The sequence below is a fragment of the Microtus oregoni genome, unplaced genomic scaffold, assembly GCF_018167655.1.
Source record: "Microtus oregoni isolate MIOR12 unplaced genomic scaffold, Mior012 000018F_ref0000195, whole genome shotgun sequence".
Classification (NCBI taxonomy): domain Eukaryota; kingdom Metazoa; phylum Chordata; class Mammalia; order Rodentia; family Cricetidae; genus Microtus; species Microtus oregoni.
The window spans coordinates 2,410,782-2,435,000 of NW_024543077.1; the positions used below are offsets into that span (position 1 = coordinate 2,410,782).

General features: G+C 44.6%; 1 protein-coding gene across 3 annotated transcripts in view; it reads right to left on the minus strand.

The window, feature by feature from the left end:
• Positions 1 to 24,219, minus strand: part of LOC121459049 (UV radiation resistance-associated protein) — a 215,635-nt gene that overhangs the window by 147,883 nt on the left and 43,533 nt on the right. For all 3 annotated transcript variants that reach the window (XM_041668550.1, XM_041668551.1, XM_041668552.1), the window contains one exon: positions 15,428 to 15,510. In XM_041668550.1, coding sequence (XP_041524484.1) covers positions 15,428 to 15,510 — 83 coding nt within the window. The remainder of the gene's footprint in view (positions 1 to 15,427; positions 15,511 to 24,219) is intronic.

Below are 24,219 nucleotides of genomic sequence, written 5' to 3' on the forward strand. Positions count from 1 at the left end.
CTTACAGTAATGGAGTCAGTGGTCATGGACTGACACCTCTGAACCCCATAAACCAAAATAAATCTTCCTACCCTTCAACGGTTTCTCCCAGTTATTTGATCGCAGCAATGGAAAAACTAACACAGAAGATTAGTCCTGGGAGCAGGGACACCGCTGTGACTAAGCCCTGATCGCATCATGCTTTCAGCCTTTAGAACTGGTTCGCAGGAAAGGCTTAGGTAAGTGAGCAAGCACAGAGTGCTGCTGCAAGCAGAACTTTCAGGCTGGGATTTCACAGGGATTTCAGATGGGAACAGGACTCCTGGGAACTGAACTCGAGGACATTCAATATTATATTGTTAGAAGACCCTGGCTACATTTTTTCAGGGTACTGAGACTTTTAGGCTAAACTGAAGGGTAACAGACTAATAAGGCAACGGAAATATAGTCAGTTCATCATTCAGGTTTTGGCATTGAATGACTGCCAGATTTACTCAAGTTTATAGTGAGAACTGAGAGCAAAAAGCAGAGCAAAAGGATTTGAAAACCTTGCAGATTGCCGATAAAGAGAATTGGGACTGAGGAAGGTTAGGGCCACTGAAAAGAAGCCATATTGCATGTGGACATTAGGAAGAATGCCTTAACGACATGTGAGAATTTGACTAGATCCTGTAGACAGGATGAAACCATGTTAGCTAATTTGGAAAGACTCTGAAGGCTAGGAGCACTTAGCATATGCGAGGCCCTAGCTTTAATCCCCATAACCAAAAACTAAAACGACTCCACTTTGAATAGACTGTTGCCATCATGAGGCCAGTTAGCCATCTAGAAATGGCTGTGTCCAGCCACCCAGGCACTGCTGCAGCCATGGTAAAAGGGGTCTAGGCTACTCTTCAAACTGGTAACCAACGCAGATTTCATCATTACATACCTCGCCATGTATCCATATAGAATAAGAGGCTAAGAAGCTCAGAGAGAGGCTTGCTTCTAGACTTCAGAGGAAGACCTAGGAGATCAGATGGAATGTGGCGGGCTGAGGAGTCCCAAGAGGGTGATGTGTGAAGCTGTAGGAGTGAAACTGAAGACACAACGGGTGCTAAGAAATCAGAGATGAGAGGGACATGGAATGTCAGCTGAGGAAGGCTGCAGGTAATGGTAAAGCCATTTTAAGAGCATGGCCTTGAGCACTGCAAGCCTTTGGGAATTCCTATCACATCACTGTGCCTCAGATGCTGGACATGAAGCTGCAGGATTCACTGACTGCCGTGCTGGCTGGCTATCCGCCTTGCTTTGGTCCAATCCTGCCTTGTCTTAATGTTTTCCTATCCTTCCATTCCAGGATGGGAACACTTACACCATGCCACTATATCCTGGATGCATGTGACTTGTCTTCTTATTTCACAACACATCATAGCTAATCATGATCACGAGTCACGAGGAAACTTTGGACTCAGAGCTTCCGAACAATGCAGAAACTATTAAAGATATAGGGGCCTTTGGAGATAAACTGATGCCTTTTGTGCTATGATATGGGTATGAGTCATTTGGAGGCAGAACACTATGATTTAAGGAGATGTTTGGGATGTACCTTGACAAGAGGAGGACCTGAGATCATCATGACTGTCAGTTTGATTCAATTTAGATGCTCCTACGGGATTAGTAAAGCAAACCTGGGTGTCCCGGAAGGAAGGCGTTTCCAGGAAGGATTAAGTGAGGGGGTACACACCCTAAACGTGGATGGCACTATGCCACAGGCTTCAGGTAGAGATAATGAAAGCCGCCTCCCCTACAACCTCTTCTTCCAGCCAGGATAAGGTGAAAAGCTTCCTCGACAGCTCCCACATCATGATGTGCCCTCCCGCAGGCCCCGGGTGATGCTGTACACAGTGGCTACAGCTGGAACTAGAACCAAAATACATTTTTCTCCCTCTGGCTACTTGTCTTTTGTCTACTTGTATTTTGTCATGGAAACAGAAAGACTAACACACCACTTGTAAAGTGATGCTTCCCCTCCTTCCTCTTCCTCAACAGGATAAAGCCCAAAGTAATAGAGCAAGCTGAGATCAAGAGTTAAATATAGGGCAAAGCAGGAGGCGCCATGAGGCTTAAGCCCACCTATTTACTTAGTCTCCTTCCAGAGTCCCACTGGCCAAATGTGCCCTGGGGTGGGTCCTCATAAAGCAGGGCTCTCTGCTCTTTTGCTTGGGGAGAGCTTCCTGAAACAAAATGGAAAGACTGATGGCAGGAACCTAATGAAACAATGTTGCTGAACCTAAGGAAACAATGCTGCCACCTAAGGAAACAATGTTGCGGAACCTAATGAAACAATGTTGCTGAATCTAATGAGACAATGTTGCCGAACCTAATGAAACAATGTTGCTGAACCTAAGGAAACAATGTTGATGAACCTAATGAAACAATGTTGCTGAACCTAATGAAACAATGTTGCTAAACCTAATGAAATAATGTTGCTAATGAAATCGATTTTCACATAACCTACAAGTATTCTTTTTTTAGATTACTGGACCCTAATCCTTGGGGGGAAAAAAGAGGGATAATTGGATGATGGGATAATAGCTTGGAGATGGAGGTGGCTTCCTCACATCTCTGCCATTTACCAGACTACTGGCTTCCTCCACTCCCTCAAAGCTCTCAGGGTTGTCAAAGAGCATAATATTTGACTGTGCCAGTTTCCTTGCTTGCTATTACCGACAGTCCTCCAGTGCCTATTCAGCACCTGGCTCTCCCTCCATACCTGCCATTACTCCTGGTGTTCTCTCCATCGTGGAGAGGACCATGCAGCATTTCTCCCTCCCTGACTCTTGACCTCCATGCAGTACAGTTCATCCATTTATTTGCATATTATAATCAAAAGACCTCCAGCCTCAATGTCATTCATCTCAACCTCTGGTCTTCATGTTCCCAGACACCTGCAGTATTCCAATCCACCATCTTGTCACCATCCATCAGTCCCAAAACTGCTCCTTTATTGTCCTCATTTCTCTCTCATTCAGCTCAGTTATAAACCACTTCTTCAGCCCATTCTTCTGGCCCCTGAACTCACGCCAGCAAGATATCAATTCTCTGGACCCACGTTAAATACCACAGGAAGAATACAGCCAACACACTGGATGACCGCTCCCTACATGCATGGCTGGCCCAAGCATGTTCCCTGGGCCATCCTGATCACAGGGAGTTAGAAATGCAAACCCTGAGGCTCTACCGCAGGCCTGTTGATTTGGAGACTGTAGGGACAAGGCACAGGAGCTTCATAGCCTGGTCCACAACTGAAGCCACCAGAGGGTAAAACTGGGAAATGTCTGGTCCAGCCATTCTACAATCCCAGACAGCTAGCTCCTTATCGGCTCCCATCCTCAAATGTTTACATCTCTTCCACCTGCCAGATGGCTCAACCAGAGGAGAAAGCATTCCTCCCCCATCACCAGACGTGACAAAGGATTCTATCACTGTCCCCATATTGGCTACTCCGTACTGTGACAGCACATGCCCAACCCCTTCCTGAGACCAAGCCACCACCCCAGCTGAGGTTGTGTGACTCTTTTGTCTCTGCAGTCTAGACATCTTCTCTGGGAAATGAATACGGCGAGCAGAAAGCACCCCTGTCCCCTCCTGTCACCAGGACCGGCACCACTTCCAGGGTCCTTTGGACAGAAGGAGTCTTTAGGCTCTCCACGTTCTCACTCCGGTCATGACACCAAAACTGTCCTAGGTCACCAGTACACTCCGAGGCGCTAAAGTCAGCCATATGCTCTCAGTCCTCACTCTATCCAATCAGCAACTACATTCAGTTGCTCACATGCTTCATTCTAACCAATCAGCAACCTGTATTCAGTTGGTCACATGCTTCATTTTATCCAACCTGCAACCAATAAATTTAGTTGGTCACAGACTTCAAAACACTTAGTTTACTGATGCTTCGAGAACATGCCATTCTAGATTACCCCAACCTCATCAGCTCAGCTTTTCTGTTAAATGTGAGGATCCCTCAAACAGAACCTGGGGGCTTTGGTGGAGGTCCTCCAATTGGCTGGCCCCTCAGGCATGAGTTTTTCAGGGCAGTTTTCTCTTTGGGGCATGGAGAGTGGCGTTGGTCACGACATCAACAGCTGCTTCAGAGCAACCTCTGACTTACTTTCTTGGCCCTAAGATAATTAATAAATATTCATTTCCCAGGGAGTGGTTTAGGCTAGCTACATTAATACACTCATGGCCTAACTTATTTATTGTGCATCAACTGGTTTCTGAGATCAAATAAATATTACAATATATATGTAATATATATTATATAGTATATATAATATACAAATACATATGTGTTATTATATATTACAGTACATCCTATGTATTATATGTTAAATATATACATATATTACATTGCATATGTACATGTTATATATTACATAAAATATATATGTATATGTTTATATATAATAATATGTACATGTTACACATATAATTATATCTATATTAAAACAGCCTCATTGGTATCGCCACCTAGTGTATTATGAACACACTTTTTATTTCTTATAATGCCTATTCCACCAAGGCATCTTGAAGCATTAGTTTTTGTCATTAACACCACAGCCCACCTGGTTATTCAGGGCAAATACTTCTCCCTTAGTCCAGTTTCTATGCCATACACCTCCATCTAGTCTGCAAGTCTAGTTAGCTGCCTTGAAAAACATGTTGGCATCTGACGGCTTTCTTCATTTACCTGGCCTGCCACTAAGACACCCTCATCTCCTGCAGAGGTTACTCCAGTGCGTCTTCAGGGCCCTCTCTTCTCTGTGCCGCCACTTGCCAACTCACCGGGCCACAGTCATTTGCCTTTTCTTATCTTATCCATATGTTTTATTTTGTGGTATTGGGATCAAACCCAGGGCCTCGAATATGCCACTACAGGCACTACCACTGAGCTACACCACCAGGTCAGGTATCATACTCTTTAAGTAATACAAATCATACTATTCTTTTACTCAACGGTTCTTGAACAAGCTTCATATTGCGCATGGGGGTTAGGGAATCTAAAACCCCATGGAAGATATGGTCTTTGCCAACTCTGTTCATTGTATTCAAGTAAGCTTGACCTCCTGACTGGAGTTGTTCTTGAAACAAACCAAACTCCTTCCCACCCCAGGGGCTTTGATACCTGTGATCTCTCCTCTCTGGAATGATCTTCCTCCAGATACCCATTGGCTTTCTGCCTTATCTTTTTTAAGTCTTTTTTGTTCAAATTGTTTTTTCTCGGTGCAGTACTCCTTGACCTGAAACACCTCACCCAACAATCTGCACACCCCACCCTCTGCCCTGGTTTTGCTTCTCATCAGTGCCCACCAGGGGAAAAATAAAAACTACCCCAAAGTTGTTTGCTTGGTTCTTAATTTCCCACTGGAATGTAATCTCGGTGAAGACAGGCAGGATCTGGTACACCTCAGGCATCGGTATGTGCAGGCATAAGACTCACTCTCAGGGACACATACCTCTGCTGTAACTTTTGGCTTCCAAGTTGTATTCCTTCAGAAGGAGCTCAAAAAAAAAATCTACAAATGTGAGCAGTGGAGGAAGAAAGAAAGAAAATCAAACCATAAGCCTTTGGCTCTGGCCCAGTGCCACCGCTGATGGGTCAATTCCCAATTCTGGATCTCAATTTCCTGAGGCCTAAAGATGAGAGGAGGAAGAGGGAGGTGAAGAGAGAGGGAGAGGAAAGACCGGGGAGGGAGAGGGACGGGGAGGGGGTCCTTTGTGCAGAATAAATAGCACAGAGCACGTGACTTCCCTGGAAGAGTGTTTGCTCAACAGATGTGTATTTTATTGTTATCTGATAACAACATTAATAAAGTTATTAATCAAATAAATACATAGAGACAGCAAGTATACCCCCCAAGTTGTTCCTTCTCCAGGCTAAATGTCCTCTATTCCAACTAGCCCTTAAAGGCTTTGGAGTGTAGCCATGATGCTGGCCACCTCCCCTGGCTTTTTATCATCAAAGTAAACCACCACTCTAGCGGATATTCCAATGTGATGTGATGAAGTTCAAACAGCCATTACCCCCCGATCTAGACAATACATTTTCACTAATGCACCGTAACACAGTCTTAGCTCCTTCTTCAGTGCTGCTGAGTCAAGTGCTTGGCTCCCACTGAAGTCTTCGTGAACTCGAGGCTCCAGATACCAGTTCCACTCTGAGGCTCAAATCGGACTCTGTCACTAGAATCAAATAATCTCAGGGAAAGAACACCAGTGCTAATGTGCGAACACCAGTTTTACCTCCACAGGGAATGCAAGGAGGAGGAGCTGGAGGCCAACCGGGGGAGGGCACCTGGGGATCACAGTATCAGATCACCCCACAGTGGCATGGAAGGACAAAAACACGCAACAACAAAACACAGGAAGACACATGGTCCCAGGGACGCCGTGGCATGTGCCAGCAAAGCCCACTTTGAAAGTTTCCTTGGCACCAAGGTTCGGGTGTACCACCAAAGACATTTCACTCAGGAGCACTGCTGGGAGGACTCAACAAGAGAGAGGTGTGTCAGGAGAACTAAAGGGAGAATTCAATAGGAAAGTGTTCGTTATCTGCCCTGAAGGCTGTCTGCGACTTCCTACCTGAATAACTTGGGACCCACATGTTCATAATAATAATAATAATAATAATAATAATAATAATAATAATAATAATAATAAATAGTAAGCAGAAACTAAAGAGATGGCCTAGCTTCTGCTCTTGCAGAAGACCTAGGTTTGGTTCCCAGCACCCACATGGCACCTCACAACAGTCTGTAACTCTAGTTCCAAGATTTCCGATGCCCTCGTCAGGCATCCTTGGGCAACCAGGTATGCACATGGTACACACACAGGCGTTCACACAAATTTAAAAACAAAAAACAAAAGATTTAAAAATAAAGGTACGCAAAAAATTTAGCACTGAATACTGTTCATATTCTTGCTCGGATACTACTTTCCTTCCTTGACCCCTCCATAGGCCTTTTGCAGGAAAAGAAAGAATTCTGATATGTCTAGAACATAAAACACTTAGAAATGATTACCAGCTTTCAATGAATGAAGAGACTGTTTGCTTGTTAGACCTGTTAATCTGTTCTCTAGCATCTAAGTCCCCGAAGTAGAACTTGGCTTCTCATGTTAATAGAGTGTTTCCAGCCATAAAGAGTCAATTGCAGGAACAAGGTTATTAGGAACTCACTGTCAACAGATAACACGTTAAGCTGATTTTCTTCAAAGGTGAAGCATTCACCTTTAGAACAAAAGGGTGGTAGCAAGGCCACTGTGATGTCCTGATGCGTACAGGAACTCTGATACATTCTCTTAATAAAACTGGATGTGAAATCAAGTCATGGGCGGGGTGGTGCTTAATGGTAACTGGTTATTTTCGTTGGCACAGACGCGAGGTGAAATCACTAACCTTTGGAAAGCTGCCTTAGAACATGCCTGGCACAGCGAGGATGGTCTTACAAGGCAGCCGTGAGGGGTGTGATGGAGAAGCCTTAATTCGCAGCGACATCTTAAACAAAGTCGCCTCAGTCAAGTGACCCTGTGGACCCAAGCCCAGGCAGGCGCGCTGGGGCAGGCGCGCTGGGGGCTCGGGCAGAAGACTCTCCACGACTTAACTGCTCCCCAACGATGCTCTTCAGCTCTTCCCGCTGATCTTCATCTTCACTCACCACGTTAGTAACGTTTGGAAATTAACTTTTATGCTAAGCTAAGAAGCCTTCACAGGGCTTTGGAACGACTCATGATTAACCCTCTATGTTCCCACTTTCTATGAACATCCCATAGAGATCCTCTTGCCTCAGTTGCCCTCCTGCTGGCATTACAGGTGGACACTGCCATGGTCTCCAGGTGTATCCTTTCACATCCTTTAAGGACAGTGTGCATCCAAGCAAACCAAGAGAGGACTTTCCTCAGAAAACAAGAAGCCACGCCTGGCAATGCACGTGTGTCAGGAAAAGGTTGGGAGGGGGATAAATAAGAAGATGAATGATTGGCTATAGTAACCGAGAATCAGATTTCCTTAAATTGTAGCTTTTTCCTAAAGTAGCAATATGCACACAAGAACAGAAATGAAAGTTATAGTTAAAATAGGTATATTTTCATGCAAATGAGTGGCTATTTTATATAAAATAAAATACACAAAATTCTCTAACATAGTTAAGAGCAAATTTAATACAAAGGCAAATGATCACATGAAGAAAAACCACAAAATGTTACTGAAGAAATGAAATATGAGCGAAAGGGGCCTAGATAAAGACATAACTTAGATAGGAATACTAACACAAGAACGATAGTTCTCCCAAAGTTAATATGAAAATTTAATTAATCCAAAGTTTCCATTAAGGGAGCTGGAGAGATGGCTCAGCAGTTAAGAGCACCAACTGCTCTTCCAGAGGACCTGAGCTCAGTTCCCAGCACCTGCATGTCAGCTCACAACTGCCTGTAACTCAGCCTCCAGGGGATCCAACACCCTCACACAGACACACATGCAGGCCAAACACCAGTACACATAAAGTAAAAAATAAATAATTAAAAGAAACCCCACTCCTAAGATTCTAACACACAGAAATAAAATATCTAAAACTACGAGTGTGTGTCTGTTATCTCTCTCTCTCTCTCTCTCTCTCTCTCTCTCTCTCTCTCTTTCTCAGCACTGTGCACACTGGCAGAGCAAACATTAACAAACCAGAATCAGGGCAAACCAGTAAATGTCTATCCAAGGTGGTGCGTGTTCCACTGTGCCCACTGGTGACCCTTACAGGCTCCGGGGGGTCATTCCAATCCAATGGTCACACAGATAATCCTGGTTATACTTTATAAAACAAAACAAAGTCACAAATGGGGGAAAGGGTCTGGGTAAGGGAAAGGAAGAGATCAGAGAACAAGGAAAAGCAGCCAGAAAGCACTCTATACAACAGGCACTGTCAAAGCACAAAGATAATTTTATTTTTTTATTTTTTGGTTTTTCAAGACAGAGTTTCTCTGTAGCTCTGGAGCCTGTCCTGGAACTCGCTCTGTAGACCAGGCTGGCCTTGAACTCACAGAGTTCAAGCCTGCCCTGCCTCCTGAGTGCTGGGATTAAAGGCGAAGGTGTGCACCACCACCGCCCACCTAAAAAAGCTGATTTTAAAAAACAAACAACAAACTAAAATAAAAAGACAAACTCACAGGGGAACTCCACTAAAACAGCACATCCATCTACAAAATTATACTTAAATATCTATTGTCTTAAGTAGTTGAGATGGTAGCTTAAAGTAACTCCGTAAATGTTTCAATTCTTGATCTTTGGGTTGCAAAAAAAAGTTTTATTTTAAGTACATGTAAAAATAAAGAAAGGGATAACAGTGGAATAAATGTGGTTCAGCTCCACCGGGATGATTTTTAAGTCGTTAAAGAATGAATCAGGGGAGTTTGCATATGCAGTGTGGAGTAAGAAAGCCAGGATGCAGAAGCAGTGCTACATACACTTTCCATTCCAATTTTGTAAATCGGTAATTAAAACCATATTCACACATGATTAAATGGCATGCACACAAAGAGCATGGGAAAAACACGGACAGCTAGAGACGAGACTGGGGCTGCTGACAGTGCCGGGTGACTAGAGATCAGACGGGTTCCGAGTCTGGGTGGTTTTCTGGCAAGGAATGGGAGAAGGGAGTTTAAAAGCCAAAGAGCAAAGGGGGATCACTTAAAATTACACTGATATTTATTAAAATCTTATTTCTACAATATGTGTTCCTTTAGGAATACACATACAAGCATAGAAAATCTGTATTATGTAGAGAGAAAAGGAAAAAAATGAAAAATAAAAGAAATATGTAATTAGACATAAATACAAATTGTGTTTTACCCGCGCTTGCATAGAATACCAAAACTTTATATTCTGACTGAGAATCTTTCTAAAACCTTATCCTGTACCTCTGCTCCCCAGTGTTCTTTTCCGCTGGTGACTTAGCAGCTATGGGGCCTGATGGGAAATGCACACATACTGGAACCTGGCCGATGGCTATCAAGCCGGCTTTAGCACTCAGCCAGGGACCTGGATAAGCCTTTCCACAGCGGCTCCCAATGCAGATGCCATTAGTACAATGCCTTGAGTCAAGGATACAGGATGGAGATGAGGGCGCTGAGGGAGGGAGGAAGCCCTCTGTCTTTCTGTGTCTGCCTCCCTAACGGCTGAAGTGGGGCCTCTCCCCGCCCCCATCCCTTTTCCATGATATTGTAAAGCAAGACTCTTTAAGAATCTTAATACAACCCCTCCAGTCTCCACCAGCTGACTTGACGTTAGCACAGAGACCCCGGAGAAGAGGCTCATCTCTGCCTTGGGCAGAGAAGCATGACTTTGACTGCATCGACTTTGTGGCATGTGGAGCTCTGAACTGTCTGTGGCTGTATTGCCCCCCAGAGACGACAGACTGATGAGAGAAAGGAAACGAGGCTTCCCCACCTAAAAGCTGAGAGTCACATCTGCATTTAAAGACCGACTCCTACGCTCTTGCCCCATGGTCTCTGAGATTATTCGCAGAATAACTTACTTCTATTAGACAGCTGGTCACTTCTGAAACAAAGTTTAGAGGTGAAAAGAGTTCCCCAAGGAGGGACGGGAACTTATCTCTAGAGGGCAAACGAAGGCCTTTCAGAAAACCATACAGAAAAGGGAAAGGTTACAAATCACGGATTTCTGAAAACTCATGGGATGGCACAGGGCAGAGAGAGGAGGGGCAGTGCGGCCCTGGGTCTGAGGAGACTTTCAACACTCGCCTTGGCCTCTGTAGCCTGGAGAGCCCGAGAGCCACTCAGGAGAAACAGCATTTACATCCGGGGATTGATGAAGGGTGAGGAACAAGGATAAGAAACTAGAATGACCTGGGGGAGGTGAAGTGCGTTGTGACAGGTGAGATACCATGTGACATGCTGGGAATGGGAAGGTCTGAGGGAGGCTGGTGAGGGAGACACGCAGATGGGAGGGGAATCAACCAAAACTGTGAATAAAAAATGTCATGATGAAACCTGCTAATCTGTATGCTGAGACAGCCTTCATATGTGATACCCGTGTGGCGGGGCTGATACAACGATCAATCGAACACAGAGCTCCCGGTGTGGGGCTGCTGAGGAGTGAAGGGCTACCTTGAACTCAGTACGTGCTCCATAAATGACAGATATTAATCACAGATGAGTGGGGCACTGGAAATAAGACAATTGTTCCAAGGAGGTGTGTTTTCAGTGGCCTTTGAACACCACAGTGAGTGTGAACTTCATCCTGCACATAATGGCTCAAAGTGACAGAACCGATGCGCCCGTTGACAGACGGCTCTGGCAGGACGTGGCAGGGACCGGCACTGAAGTAGCCGGGGACTGCAAAGCGGTAAGACAGACTGCTGGCAAAGCTGGGGTCTGAGCCTAGAACACCTGAGTCTGAAGAGAGGCTCTCACACGAACCAGCTCTGTGACCGTGAGTAAGCTACTAACTGCCTTGTGTTTCAACTTCCTCATCTATAAAACAGGCAAAAGAGCGAATTTTACTACATAAGCAACATCATATGGAAGAAGGGTTGGATCATCATCCTCGGTGCTGGGCCAGGCGAGGTGGTGCACACCTTTAACCCCAGCATACCTGGCCCGGTTCTCTTTAAGATGTATTTTACACCTGTGTGACTGAGCGTGTGCGTGCATGTGTGTGTGTGTGTGTGTGTGTGTGCGTGTGTGTGTGTGCGTGCGTGTGTGCGTGTGTGTGTGTGTGTGTATGTGTGTGTGCGCGTGTGTGTGTGTGTGTATGTGTGTGTGCGTGCGTGTGTGTGTGTGTGCGCACGTGCCTGTGCGCGTACCATGTGTGTAGGAGCCCATGAAGGTCAAAAGTGGACCTGGATTTCCTAGAACTGAGTTACAGAAGATGGTTGGCCATGAGCCACCTTGTGGGTGCCAGAAACAAAACCTGGGTCCTCTGCAAGAGCAGTAAGTGATCTTAACCACTGAGCCATCTCCAACCACAGCACTTTCAGTACCAGGGCCGGGCCGGGGACCACAGTCTCACCGCTGCTCTGCCTATATTAACCTGGGAAAGGCAGCACGTTTCCAAGGTGGAAGGACAAAGACTGAGTAGGCAGATAGGCTACCACACTACAATACAGTTCCCTCTAGAATGGGTGCAGGGATGGGGGTGAGGAAGTCACCGCAATCTTTTACCCTCAGAGAAGTGATTCTTCCCTGACTGCAGTATGTATCATCCCAGGTCTATCCCAGACAGTACACCTCACCAGACCCCTCACCATAAATCCTCTCCTCTCTCATAACCATTCAGTAACTCATAACCACCACCAAAATACAACAAAGGCAACAACAGCAACAAATCCAGCGCCCCCATGCTCCTGAAACCAGAAAGGCTAGATTTAGACAATCGCTTATTTAACAGCATTTCACAACACCAATGTATATGCCACCAAAGCCCTCCTGCCCGTTTGCTCCCCCCAAATTGGAAAGTAAATGACATTTCAAATGTCAGTTAAAGAACAACATTGACACCTTGTGGTGAACATCCCAAAGCACGAAACACAAGCGCAAAGGGGCTAATTGTCTGTTTACTGGGAAACGGACCTTTCACCTCCAGAGTATTCCAACTGCCACACCCAGCACGGAAGGACTCTGGAAGACGCGGCTTCTCCTGCAGGGTCGTGTTAACTAGCCCAGGGTCTCCAGAGTGAGCACTGTAGCTGCTTTCCCACCAAACCATATGAAACTCCCATCACAAGAATGTAGTTTCGGTGCAAGCCCTGGTCTACGTGTTTCAAGGTCCTAACTCACCAAGACTCTCTAGTTTTCCATGACACTCAAAAGCAAATTTATAAAGAAACTATGCATCCTAGAAGCATAACAATATAGTGAAAGATAGATTTTTTTTTTTAATTTTGAGACAAGGTCTCACTATATAGTGCAGGCTGGCCTGAAGCTCACTATGTAGCCTCAACCGTGAAACCACCTTACCTCAGTGTTAGCAAGTGAGTCCTGCTACACCTCTCAGCCTGTACAATGAGATTATACTCCTAAAAGACAGAATCAGAAGACTCGCTCTGGAGCTAAGGGCTACTAACGAACACAGGCACTGTGGGTGTTGTTGTTGGAGAGAGAGTCTCAAGTAGCCCAGGCTGGCCTTGAATTTGACACGCGGCAGAAGATGATTATAAACTCCTGATCCATCTGCCTGCCCCTCCTAAGTGAGAGGATTACAGGCGCATACCACCGTGCCCAGCTGTGGCTATGTTTTCAAATTATAGACCAAGTAACAAACATGTTATAAATCAAGAAGAACCAGAAAGAGAAAATATATTTTTAAAAATATCCCATTCAGGAACAATGTTAACTGAGTAAAGAAAAGAACAAAGAAAAGCAGTCTGAGAGAGACGCCAGTTTCCCAGCAAGCATTCCACGTCTACCACAGCAAACAGCTACGAGGAGAGCAATGCTTTCAATAAAGCACTGGCTGCCCACTGCTGTCTGAAAGAACTTGTACAACGTTCAGGAACTGTGGTAAGTACAACTGAAGAGTTCCTGGATGCAGGGCGACTCACTCAGTTCAGGTGGGTAAGCTCAGAAAAGCTGGATCTTGGACCTGGAGAAGGGTTTGGTGGGTACAGGAAAGTCGTGAAGTCTGGGTGTAGCTAACAGCACCGCAACCAGGACTGGGGATGGACACAGAGGACCCAGGAGCTTACTGACCAACCAGCCCAGCAGAGGTGCAGGCTGCAGTGAGAAACCCTGTCTGGAGCAAGCAAGTCAGGAGGGAAGTGACAAAATAAAACCTCCAATGCCTTCCTCTGCCCCGTGTGTGTGCATACCCATCCTGCACGCACACACACACACACACACACACACGCACACTGTGATACACCACCACAACCCATGTACACATGAAAGTGAGCCTGTGTTGTTATGAAGCAATGAGTTGCCACAACCGTGATAGGAAACACCTGTAAATTATACACACTACATACATAGCGTATACACTTAGTAACACACTTCCTCCATCACAAGAGCCAGAGAGGTTGAACGAGCTGGAGTCAACAGGGACGTCAGAGGTACCAGGGCTTGAACTCTGGACCTCGTGCATGGCAGGCGAGTGCTTTTCCACTGGGCTATCTATGCCTGAAGCCCCACTCACAGCACTCCCTGTGGTGTCCTATCTCTTTACTCCTGTTCTCTGCGATAACCTAGAGCTCTTGGCAGCCTTTAAGGTGCCCTTTTTCCCTGTCGCACTACGCCAAACGCCTCCCTTTCCTATGGTTTGGGATTTGCTTTTCTCCGGTAAGATCACACAGTCTCATCATACTTAGAAAGATATCTTTTTTTAAAAAGAAAATGCTCTCTTGCTATCATTTTACTGAGAAAAACAGGTCAGGAAATGTTAGCAGTTTATTGACATTTCAACCCTTTCTGGACACCCCATTAACACTCACGGTGTCCCCAATTCAACAGACTCAGAAAGATGTCTGGTCCATTGGTAAATCCTCTCTGTTTTGCTACATATCCTAAGCAGTCAAACTGAAGACAACTCTCAGACACGAGTCAAACGTCATCAAGCATACATGGTTGCCCTAGAGACATTGTCCCTTAAGAGTCACATGACTAAGTTCTGTGTCATTGAACAGAAGACTTGAGGCTCACAAAAGAAGGCCCTTGCACGGTGTTTATAAAACAAGCGTGCATTCTTTGAGAACCCTTCTGGACTCTTCCACCAGGAAATCTATAGAGGATATGTAATGGTCTAAAATTTATGATGTGTTAGGTAAACATTAGAAAAAAAACCCTACCCAAATCAAATTTCAACTACAGTCTTGAGTTGAGCTCGCAAGGGCCGAGTGTCACCGCTCACCGTGCCCCTGGGAAATGTTCCTGATCATCTACCACATGTGAAGCAAAATTTTTCAATCTCCCAAAATTAATCCCAAACATTTTACATACAGACATCTGTATACATTCAGAGAGCCGAGGTATTTAAGCCTCTGACCCTAGATATCTCCAAAGCTCCTTCGGCCTGTCATACAGGATCCTTTTAAGACGACGAGCAAAGTCAACCGCCTAAGCCATGCCTAGGGCTGCTGGTGGCTTCTCCTGGGGAAGGGATGGTTGGTAAGTTCCTGACATGTCCTTACTCTGCAGCTTCTAGGACAGACCAGCAAGTACCACAGTCTCTGTTTTAAGATCCTCCAGCTTCCAACTGCTCTAACCCACTGCCCAGTGAGAGGAAATGGCTTTTCAAAGATTCTGCCTAGGAGATAAACCTAAGTCACCGGAGCTACAGAATTTATGGAACTTTCACTAAAAAATGCTAAGCCTGAGTAACGGCTTCTCGAGTTCCGACACACCCACCACAGACGCACAAAGGGGAGATCCATCCAAATCCTGGAGGCTCTAAGGAGTTTCTTACCGCAGCAGAGAGAAGACGTCGTAGGAATTGCGGACACAGTTCTGGTCCACCTGAAGGATGTTCTTCTGTACGTGGGTATGACCCTGAAAGACACAGTGAAGGAAGTAAACAGAAAGAAGCGAAACCTATGCACAGATCAACCACACTGGCCTTTGAACATGGCTTATGAACGACCGGGTCCACTTAAAATGTCAGAGACTTCGCAAAGTTTAGTGCAGTCTCCGTGGAGCTGCTGTCGAATCTTTCGGACAAGTGCATTCAGAATAATTTTCACTCACTGTGCTCACAGAAAGGAACAGTTCCAGCTGGGGATTGTGGTCAATTTCCCAGGGACAACTGGAGAGTCCTTCAGTACACTGCGTGACTGCCCAAGGGTGTGCTATTCTTTCCACGAGGCTGAGCCCCAACAGGACTCAAGTCCTACTCGCGAAGATAAGAAACAAGAGTTCCCATCCATGCCAGCATTGCGGTTTCTAACAAGGCAGGTGTCTCTGCTACTCAAGGAAGGCAGTATAAACGGTAGGTAATAAGGACACAGGACACAGGGCTGTAGCTGTTGGTGCCCAGCAATGTGCGAAGCCCTGGGTTCCTTCAGCAGCCCCCATAAAAGAGAGGGAGTGGTATACGTGTAACCATCACTTGGGAGATAGAGGCTGGAGGATCAGAAGTTCAAGGTCATCCTTAGCTACGTAGCAGTTTGGGGCCAGCCTGAGCTTCCTGTGACCCTGACTCATAAGACATTCTGGACTCGAACTATCAGGATTCTATCTCAAGCCCTCGATACACCAGATCTGTGACTGTCACCTAAATCTCAGTCGACTGTTTTCTCTGCATGTAACACAGAAATGACAGTAATACGAACCTCATAAATGTACAGGAAAGGTTAATATCCACAAAGTGAGAGACACGCAGCCAACACTAAGTAACTGCTATAATGAATACTGGCAAAGACGTGAGGGAAATGAGGGATGTGAGTTAGTGTAGCCACTATGGAATTCTAGGTGGAGGTTTCTAGAAAAAGTAAAAATTTGTAGGAATGCAAGAACTACCAAAAGTGACTTAAGACGAAAAAGAAAATCTAAGCAGACTTTTCACACATAAAGAAGGTAAATCAATAACCGTAAGACTAACAGGAGAAATAAATAAAAAGTTTAAAAGTGGGGATGTAGAAGACTTGACTAGTAATCCTAGAATTACTGAAATAAGAACGACAATAACAACAGCAATCCAGCTTCAAGTCTTAAGAGAAGAAAGGAGAGGGGAGGGCAAGGGGAAGAAGGAGAGATCACTGCAAAGCTCACATCAAGCCAAACAAAGCATAAGAAAACCAAAGACTATTTATAAATATACACACTGCAATCCTCCACAAAATATTAGCAAAACTAATCTAGTGGCATATTAAGATGATTACTTCATGCACTCTGGCAAGTGTTTCTGGATATATCCCCAAAAGAAAGCAAGGATTTGAATCTAAGATTTGTGTATCTGTGGGCATAGTAGCCTTATTCACAATTGCCAATGAGTGGAAACAGCCCAACAGTCCACAGACAGAGGAAAAGACAAACAAAATGTGGGCTATTCATATACTTAGCCTTGAATGAGAGAGAGAGAAAAAAAATCAAGCACATGATCCAACCTAAGTTCTAGCCAGAACAATTAGGCAGAAAATACAAAGTATACCCAAATTGGACCAAAATAAAATGGAAAACATCTCCTGTTCTGGACGCTGTCAAGGCAGAAACAATACCGGATCCATCCGCAGACTCGATGCCTTTCTGTCAAAATCCCATCTGACGTCTCTACAGACAGGGGAAAGCCAACTTTAGTTCACGCGGAATCAGAGGGAGCTGACAAATATGGAAAAGAGAACAAAGCAGACTCACATTTTCTGATTCCAAATGTACTGAAAGGCAACGGCAAGCAAACCGAGATGGTATAAGCAGAAGGGAGGCCAAAGGAAAGAAAGAAACAGAACTGAGAACGTAGAGATCAAACCCACGTATCTGTGACCGACTCTCACAGCATATCTACAGCAAGGTGCCAGGGTATTCTGGGGGAAACAAGCTCTTCGTAAACAGTGTCGAAACAACTGGATGGTGAGGAACAAGAAGAAGACGCACCCACTCTAACAGCCGAGAGTAAAATTACCCCAAAATTAACTACAACCTTAATAATAAAGCTAGTGACCTTAAAACTAACAGAATCTTATCTATGGCAGCCAAAGCATGGCCCACAAAAGAAATAAATTGGAATTTACTAAAATTTAAAACTTTATATAGGACATTAACATAAGGAAAAAACAACCCAGAGAACAGTAGAAAAAATTTCAGATATAGTTAATTAAAAGTTTAATATCCAAAATTGGTTACAATTTAACAACAACAACAACAACAAAAAACCAACTGAATGTTAAAGTGGGCAAAGAACTGGAGGACGGATTTCTACAAAGAAAAGATGCCAAAGGCCAACAGGCACACGAGGGACACTTGCTTGGCAGTACTGATTCTAGAGAAAAGCAAAGAAAACTACAGTGAAAGGCTACTTCAGCCACAGCAGGAGGCTCTCACGGTATAGTGTAGTGTAGTATAATAGCCACACAGGACGACTATCACATAGTACAGTACACTATAGTATAGTAGCCACACAGGACGGCTATCACATAGTACAGTACACTATAGTATAGTATAGTAGTCACACAGGACGGCTATCACATAGTACAGTACACTATAGTATAGTATAGTATAGTAGTCACACAGGACGGCTATCACATAGTACAGTACACTATAGTATAGTATAGTAGTCACATAGGACGGCTATCACATAGTACAGTACACTATAGTATAGTATAGTAGCCACACAGGACGGTTATCACATAGTACAGTACACTATAGTATAGTATAGTAGTCACATAGGACGGCTATCACATAGTACAGTACACTATAGTATAGTATAGTAGCCACACAGGACGGCTATCACATAGTACAGTACACTATAGTATAGTATAGTAGCCACACAGGACGGCTATCACATAGTACAGTACACTATAGTATAGTATAGTAGTCACACAGGACGGCTATCACATAGTACAGTACACTATAGTATAGTATAGTATAGTAGTCACATAGGATGGCTATCACATAGTACAGTACACTATAGTATAGTATAGTAGTCACATAGGACGGCTATCACATAGTATAGTACACTATAGTATAGTATAGTATAGTAGTCACATAGGACGGCTATCACATAGTACAGTACACTATAGTATAGTATAGTAGTCACACAGGACGGCTATCACATAGTACAGTACACTATAGTATAGTATAGTAGTCACATAGGACGGCTATCACATAGTACAGTACACTATAGTATAGTATAGTAGCCACACAGGACGGCTATCACATAGTACAGTACACTATAGTATAGTATAGTAGCCACACAGGACGGCTATCACATAGTATAGTACACTATAGTATAGTATAGTAGCCACATAGGACGGCTATCACATAGTACAGTACACTATAGTATAGTATAGTAGCCACACAGGACGGCTATCACATAGTACAGTACACTATAGTATAGTATAGTAGCCACACAGGACGGCTATCACATAGTACAGTACACTATAGTATAGTATAGTATAGTATAGTAGTCACACAGGACGGCTATCACATAGTACAGTACACTATAGTATAGTATAGTATAGTAGTCACATAGGACGGCTATCACATAGTATAGTACACTATAGTATAGTATAGTAGCCACACAGGACGGCTATCACATAGTACAGTACACTATAGTATAGTATAGTAGTCACATAGGACGGCTATCACATAGTATAGTACACTATAGTATAGTATAGTATAGTAGCCACATAGGACGGCTATCACATAGTACAGTACACTATAGTATAGTATAGTAGCCACATAGGACGGCTATCACATAGTACAGTACACTATAGTATAGTATAGTAGCCACATAGGATGGCTATCACATAGTACAGTACACTATAGTATAGTATAGTAGTCACATAGGACGGCTATCACATAGTATAGTACACTATAGTATAGTATAGTATAGTAGCCACACAGGACGGCTATCACATAGTACAGTACACTATAGTATAGTATAGTAGTCACATAGGACGGCTATCACATAGTATAGTACACTATAGTATAGTATAGTATAGTAGCCACACAGGACAGCTATCACATAGTACAGTACACTATAGTATAGTATAGTAGCCACACAGGACGGCTATCACATAGTACAGTACACTATAGTATAGTATAGTAGCCACATAGGACGGCTATCACATAGTACAGTACACTATAGTATAGTATAGTAGTCACATAGGACGGCTATCACATAGTACAGTACACTATAGTATAGTATAGTAGCCACACAGGACAGCTATCACATAGTACAGTACACTATAGTATAGTATAGTAGTCACACAGGACGGCTATCACATAGTACAGTACACTATAGTATAGTATAGTAGCCACATAGGACGGCTATCACATAGCACAGTACACTATAGTATAGTATAGTAGCCACATAGGACGACTATCACATAGCACAGTACACTATAGTATAGTAGCCACATAGGATGGCTATCACATAGTACAGTACACTATAGTATAGTATAGTAGCCACATAGGATGGCTATCACATAGTACAGTACACTATAGTATAGTATAGTAGCCACATAGGATGGCTAATACATGATATATAGTATAGTATATACTATAATTAGTATAATAATAATCAACAGCTTATGTTGACAAGAGCAGAAAAATCAGAACCCTTACAGACCAATGTTGTTGCCATGGAAAACAAAAATTCAGAGATGCCTCAAAAAGTTAAAGCCTAGAATTAGAGGATACCAACACAACACCTTTACTCCTAAGATCTGACCTAAGAAAACGGAACATGGGCACTCGAACAAGGATTAACCCTCAAATGTTATGACAGCATCAACAGTCAAAAGACAGAACAACACAAAGGCTCATCCAGGCCTAAAGAATAAAATTAGTGTGGTTCATCCTCAGAAAATTAACTGCTGTTATATGTAATATGAAAATAACATACATTATATGCAAATATAAAAACACTAAATGAAAGATGCTAGACACTAAAGTTACACACTGTCTGTAACTGTAAAATGAGACAACTCCTGGAAATATGGATGAAACATGAACACTTGTGAACACATGCATGAGCGGAGAGTCCCGTTCCACAGTCAGCTCTGCCGCTTGAATGTTGCTGTGGGAAACATTCGCATCTGTCGCAGCCCAGCGACTAGGAGCTATTCTTAGCCCCACTTTAGAGCTGTGGAAACTGAGACACAGGAGGATTAAGGGGAAGAGCCACGCAGTCTGGCTCGCGGCCCCTGCTCTTAAGGGGCTAAACTTGATGATCTCCCAGACCTTTTCCGATTCTAAAATTCTCGGTCTGTGTACACTTAAAGCAGCTTAAGGACATTGTGAAGCCCTTTGGTTTCAGCCCACACTTAGCAATTAACATTCCTCCAATGCGCTAAGAGCCTCACTCTGAACGACATCTAACCGGACCAGCTGTGCGATCCTCCTGGCTCCGGGGAGGGTTTTACTGGACAGGAATGGTTCATTGGTATCTGGTTATCTGTGGGAGATACTGTCAAGTGCCAAAGAGCCCAGGGAAGATTTGCATGCCACTCAAAACTCTTCTGAAACCAGGCTTAAGGGTGGTTTTTCCACAGAGGGAATTGCTGTCGGCCTGGTGAGGGCCTGGTAATCTGTTAGGGAAACAGACAATTCTACATCTCCAGCGAGCAGCGAGCCCAGCAAACCAGGTGTATTTCTAGACTAGCCGTCGGCAAACTTCTTCCATAAAGGGTCAGAGGGTATTTTTGAATCTGGGAATACAGCGAAGTGGTAAATGAGGCCCTGAGTTTGATCCTCAGCGCTGAGGCAGGGGGTTGAGGAGGATGACTAAAACTCAGATAGTTTTCAGCTTTATGCAGACACCATCTCTTCATTCTCTCCTCCTGCAAATTCTTGACAATGTAAAAACAAATCATTGCTGGTTACAGACCACGTAAAATATATGCTCTCCTGGCAAGGGCACCTTGAAAAACACTGGGACATTTTATCTCTCCTTAGCATCCTTACAACTACAAAAGCAATACAGGAATAACTGACTTGCTGAGCATAGCAGCACACACCTTTAATCCCAACACCTGAGCAGGTGAATCTCTGTGAGTTCAAGGCCAGCCGGGTCTAAACAGTAAGTTCCAGGACAGCTAGTGCTAAGTAATAAACACTGTCTCGAAAAAAAAAATTAAATAGGTAGATTTAAAAAAAAAGAAAAAATTCACTTGGTAGAATAACTACTTGTAAAGCCAATCAGGTTGCACATTTATTCATTTCCTTTACTAAACACCTACTAGACAAAGATTATTAGGCTTGTTTCTCACCACCCTCAGAAAGTACATATGCCAGTTATAGGCCCAAGTGAAATGAATAAATACAGGGGTCATAAGACTAACTTAAGGCCAAAAGGAGCCACACAGGCATTCTGAAGTGTCGAGGATCCCATCAAGCAAGCACAGAACAGAGGCTGTGGGGGTGGCTGTATTTGGGGTCGGTTAAATGGTCCTCAGAAGCTGATGACAGGGAAGGGAAGCCCCACCCGGGCTGACAGTGGGAATCACAAGCTGCATCCAGGGAAAATCTGTCCGGCTTCAGCAACACGGAAACTGTTTGGAACCCTAAAGATGAAGCCAGTGGGCAACACGGCTGAGCGAGGAGTGGGGAGTCCTGATCCCAGGCCAGAAACGAGACAACCGACGGGCAGCAAGGCTCAGGAGGGTCTCCAAGACGCCGTGTGACTGTCAGAGCTGCATAGAGAGAAGGTTACTCTAATGTGATGACCCGGGGGAAGCGGAATGCCCAGCTACCAGCTAGTTGGCTATTATAAAAGTCCAGGGGGCCAGGGAGATGGCTCAGAAAGTAACATGGAGAGTGGGGAAGATACTTGACCTCTGCCGAGATAGATGCGGTTTTTCTCAGTTTAAACTTGACTAGCACTTGAAAGTACATTAGTGTCCATGTATAGGTACTGTAGACTCAGCATGTAGTTAGTGTCCATGTACAGGTACTGTAGACTCAGCATGTAGTCAGTGTCCATGTATAGGTACTGTAGACTCAGCATGTAGTTAGTGTCCATGTACAGGTACTGTAGACTCAGCATGAAGTCAGTGTTCACGTACAGGTACTGTAGACTCAGCATGTAGTCAGTGTCCATGTATAGGTACTGTAGACTCAGCATGTAGTTAGTGTCCATGTACAGGTACTGTAGACTCAGCATGAAGTCAGTGTTCACGTACAGGTACTGTAGACTCAGCATGAAGTCAGTGTTCACGTACAGGTACTGTAGACTCAGCATGAAGTCAGTGTTCACGTACAGGTACTGTAGACTCAGCATGTAGTCAGTGTCCATGTATAGGTACTGTAGACTCAGCATGTAGTTAGTATCCATGTATAGGTACTGTAGACTCAGCATGTAGCGATTTTAGGAGTAGGCATGTTTGTATACAAACACAAATGTGTACATATGCCACACAGAGACAAACAAAAATACACACATTCCATATGTATTGTGAATTCTGACCCCAATAGCGGCAACAGTGAAAGGGTGGGGAGGGAGAGGGCAGGAGAGGGGAGCCTTCTCTGCTCTCAGAAGCTGGGGTGGAGCACAACGGGGGAAATCAGATCAGAGAAGGGGAAATGTGCACACAGGGGAGAAGACCTGATTGAATCGGAACCACCAAAGAACCTGACCAAAATCCAGCTGGCCAGAAAGGGACACTTGGGCAAGACTTGGGCAGGATAAAACAGGCTGGAGTTGAGCTCCTAGCACCAGGTCAGGGGCTCCCAACCGTCTGTAACTCCAGCTGGGGAAATCCAATCCCTCTTCTTGCTTCCAGGGTCACCCACAAACACAAATGCATGCTTGTGCGTGCACACACACACATACACAAGAAACAAATAAATGTTTTAAAAATTCAGATACCATGTGTCAAGGAGAACAAAGTCCAGTGGAGCCTGAAGACAAGCACAAGAGCTTCACTGCGGGTCTGTCCAGGGTGATCATGAGTGTACTGCACACGGGCTTCCATGGCCAGTGAGCTTCAGACAGGTCTGTCCAGTGTGATCATGAGTGTACTGCACACGGGCTTCCATGGCCAGTGAGCTTCAGACAGGTCTGTCCAGTGTGAGCATGAGTGTACTGCACACGGGCTTCTGTGGCCAGTGAGCTTCAGACAGGTCTGTCCAGTGTGAGCATGAGTGTACTGCACACGGGCTTCCGTGGCTAGTGAGCTTCAGACAGGTCTGTCCAGTGTGAGCATGAATGTGCCGCACACTGACTTCCCACGGCCAGTGAGCTTCAGACAGGTCTGTCCAGTGTGAGCATGAGTGTACTGCACACGGGCTTCCGTGGCCAGTGAGCTTCAGACAGGTCTGTCCAGGGTGAGCATGAGTGTGCCACACACGGGCTTCCGTGGCTAGTGAGCTTCAGACAGGTCTGTCCAGGGTGAGCATGAGTGTGCCATACACTGGCTTCCCACGGCCAGTGAGCTTCAGACAGGTCTGTCCAGTGTGAGCATGAGTGTGCCATACACTGGCTTCCCGTGGCAAGTGAGCTCTGCACAGCCGGGCCTCACCTAACTGCATGGAATAAGAGATCAGATTGGCAAGAGGAAGAAAACAAACAAAGCTGGTGGCTTGCCCCACGGATGGGGAAGT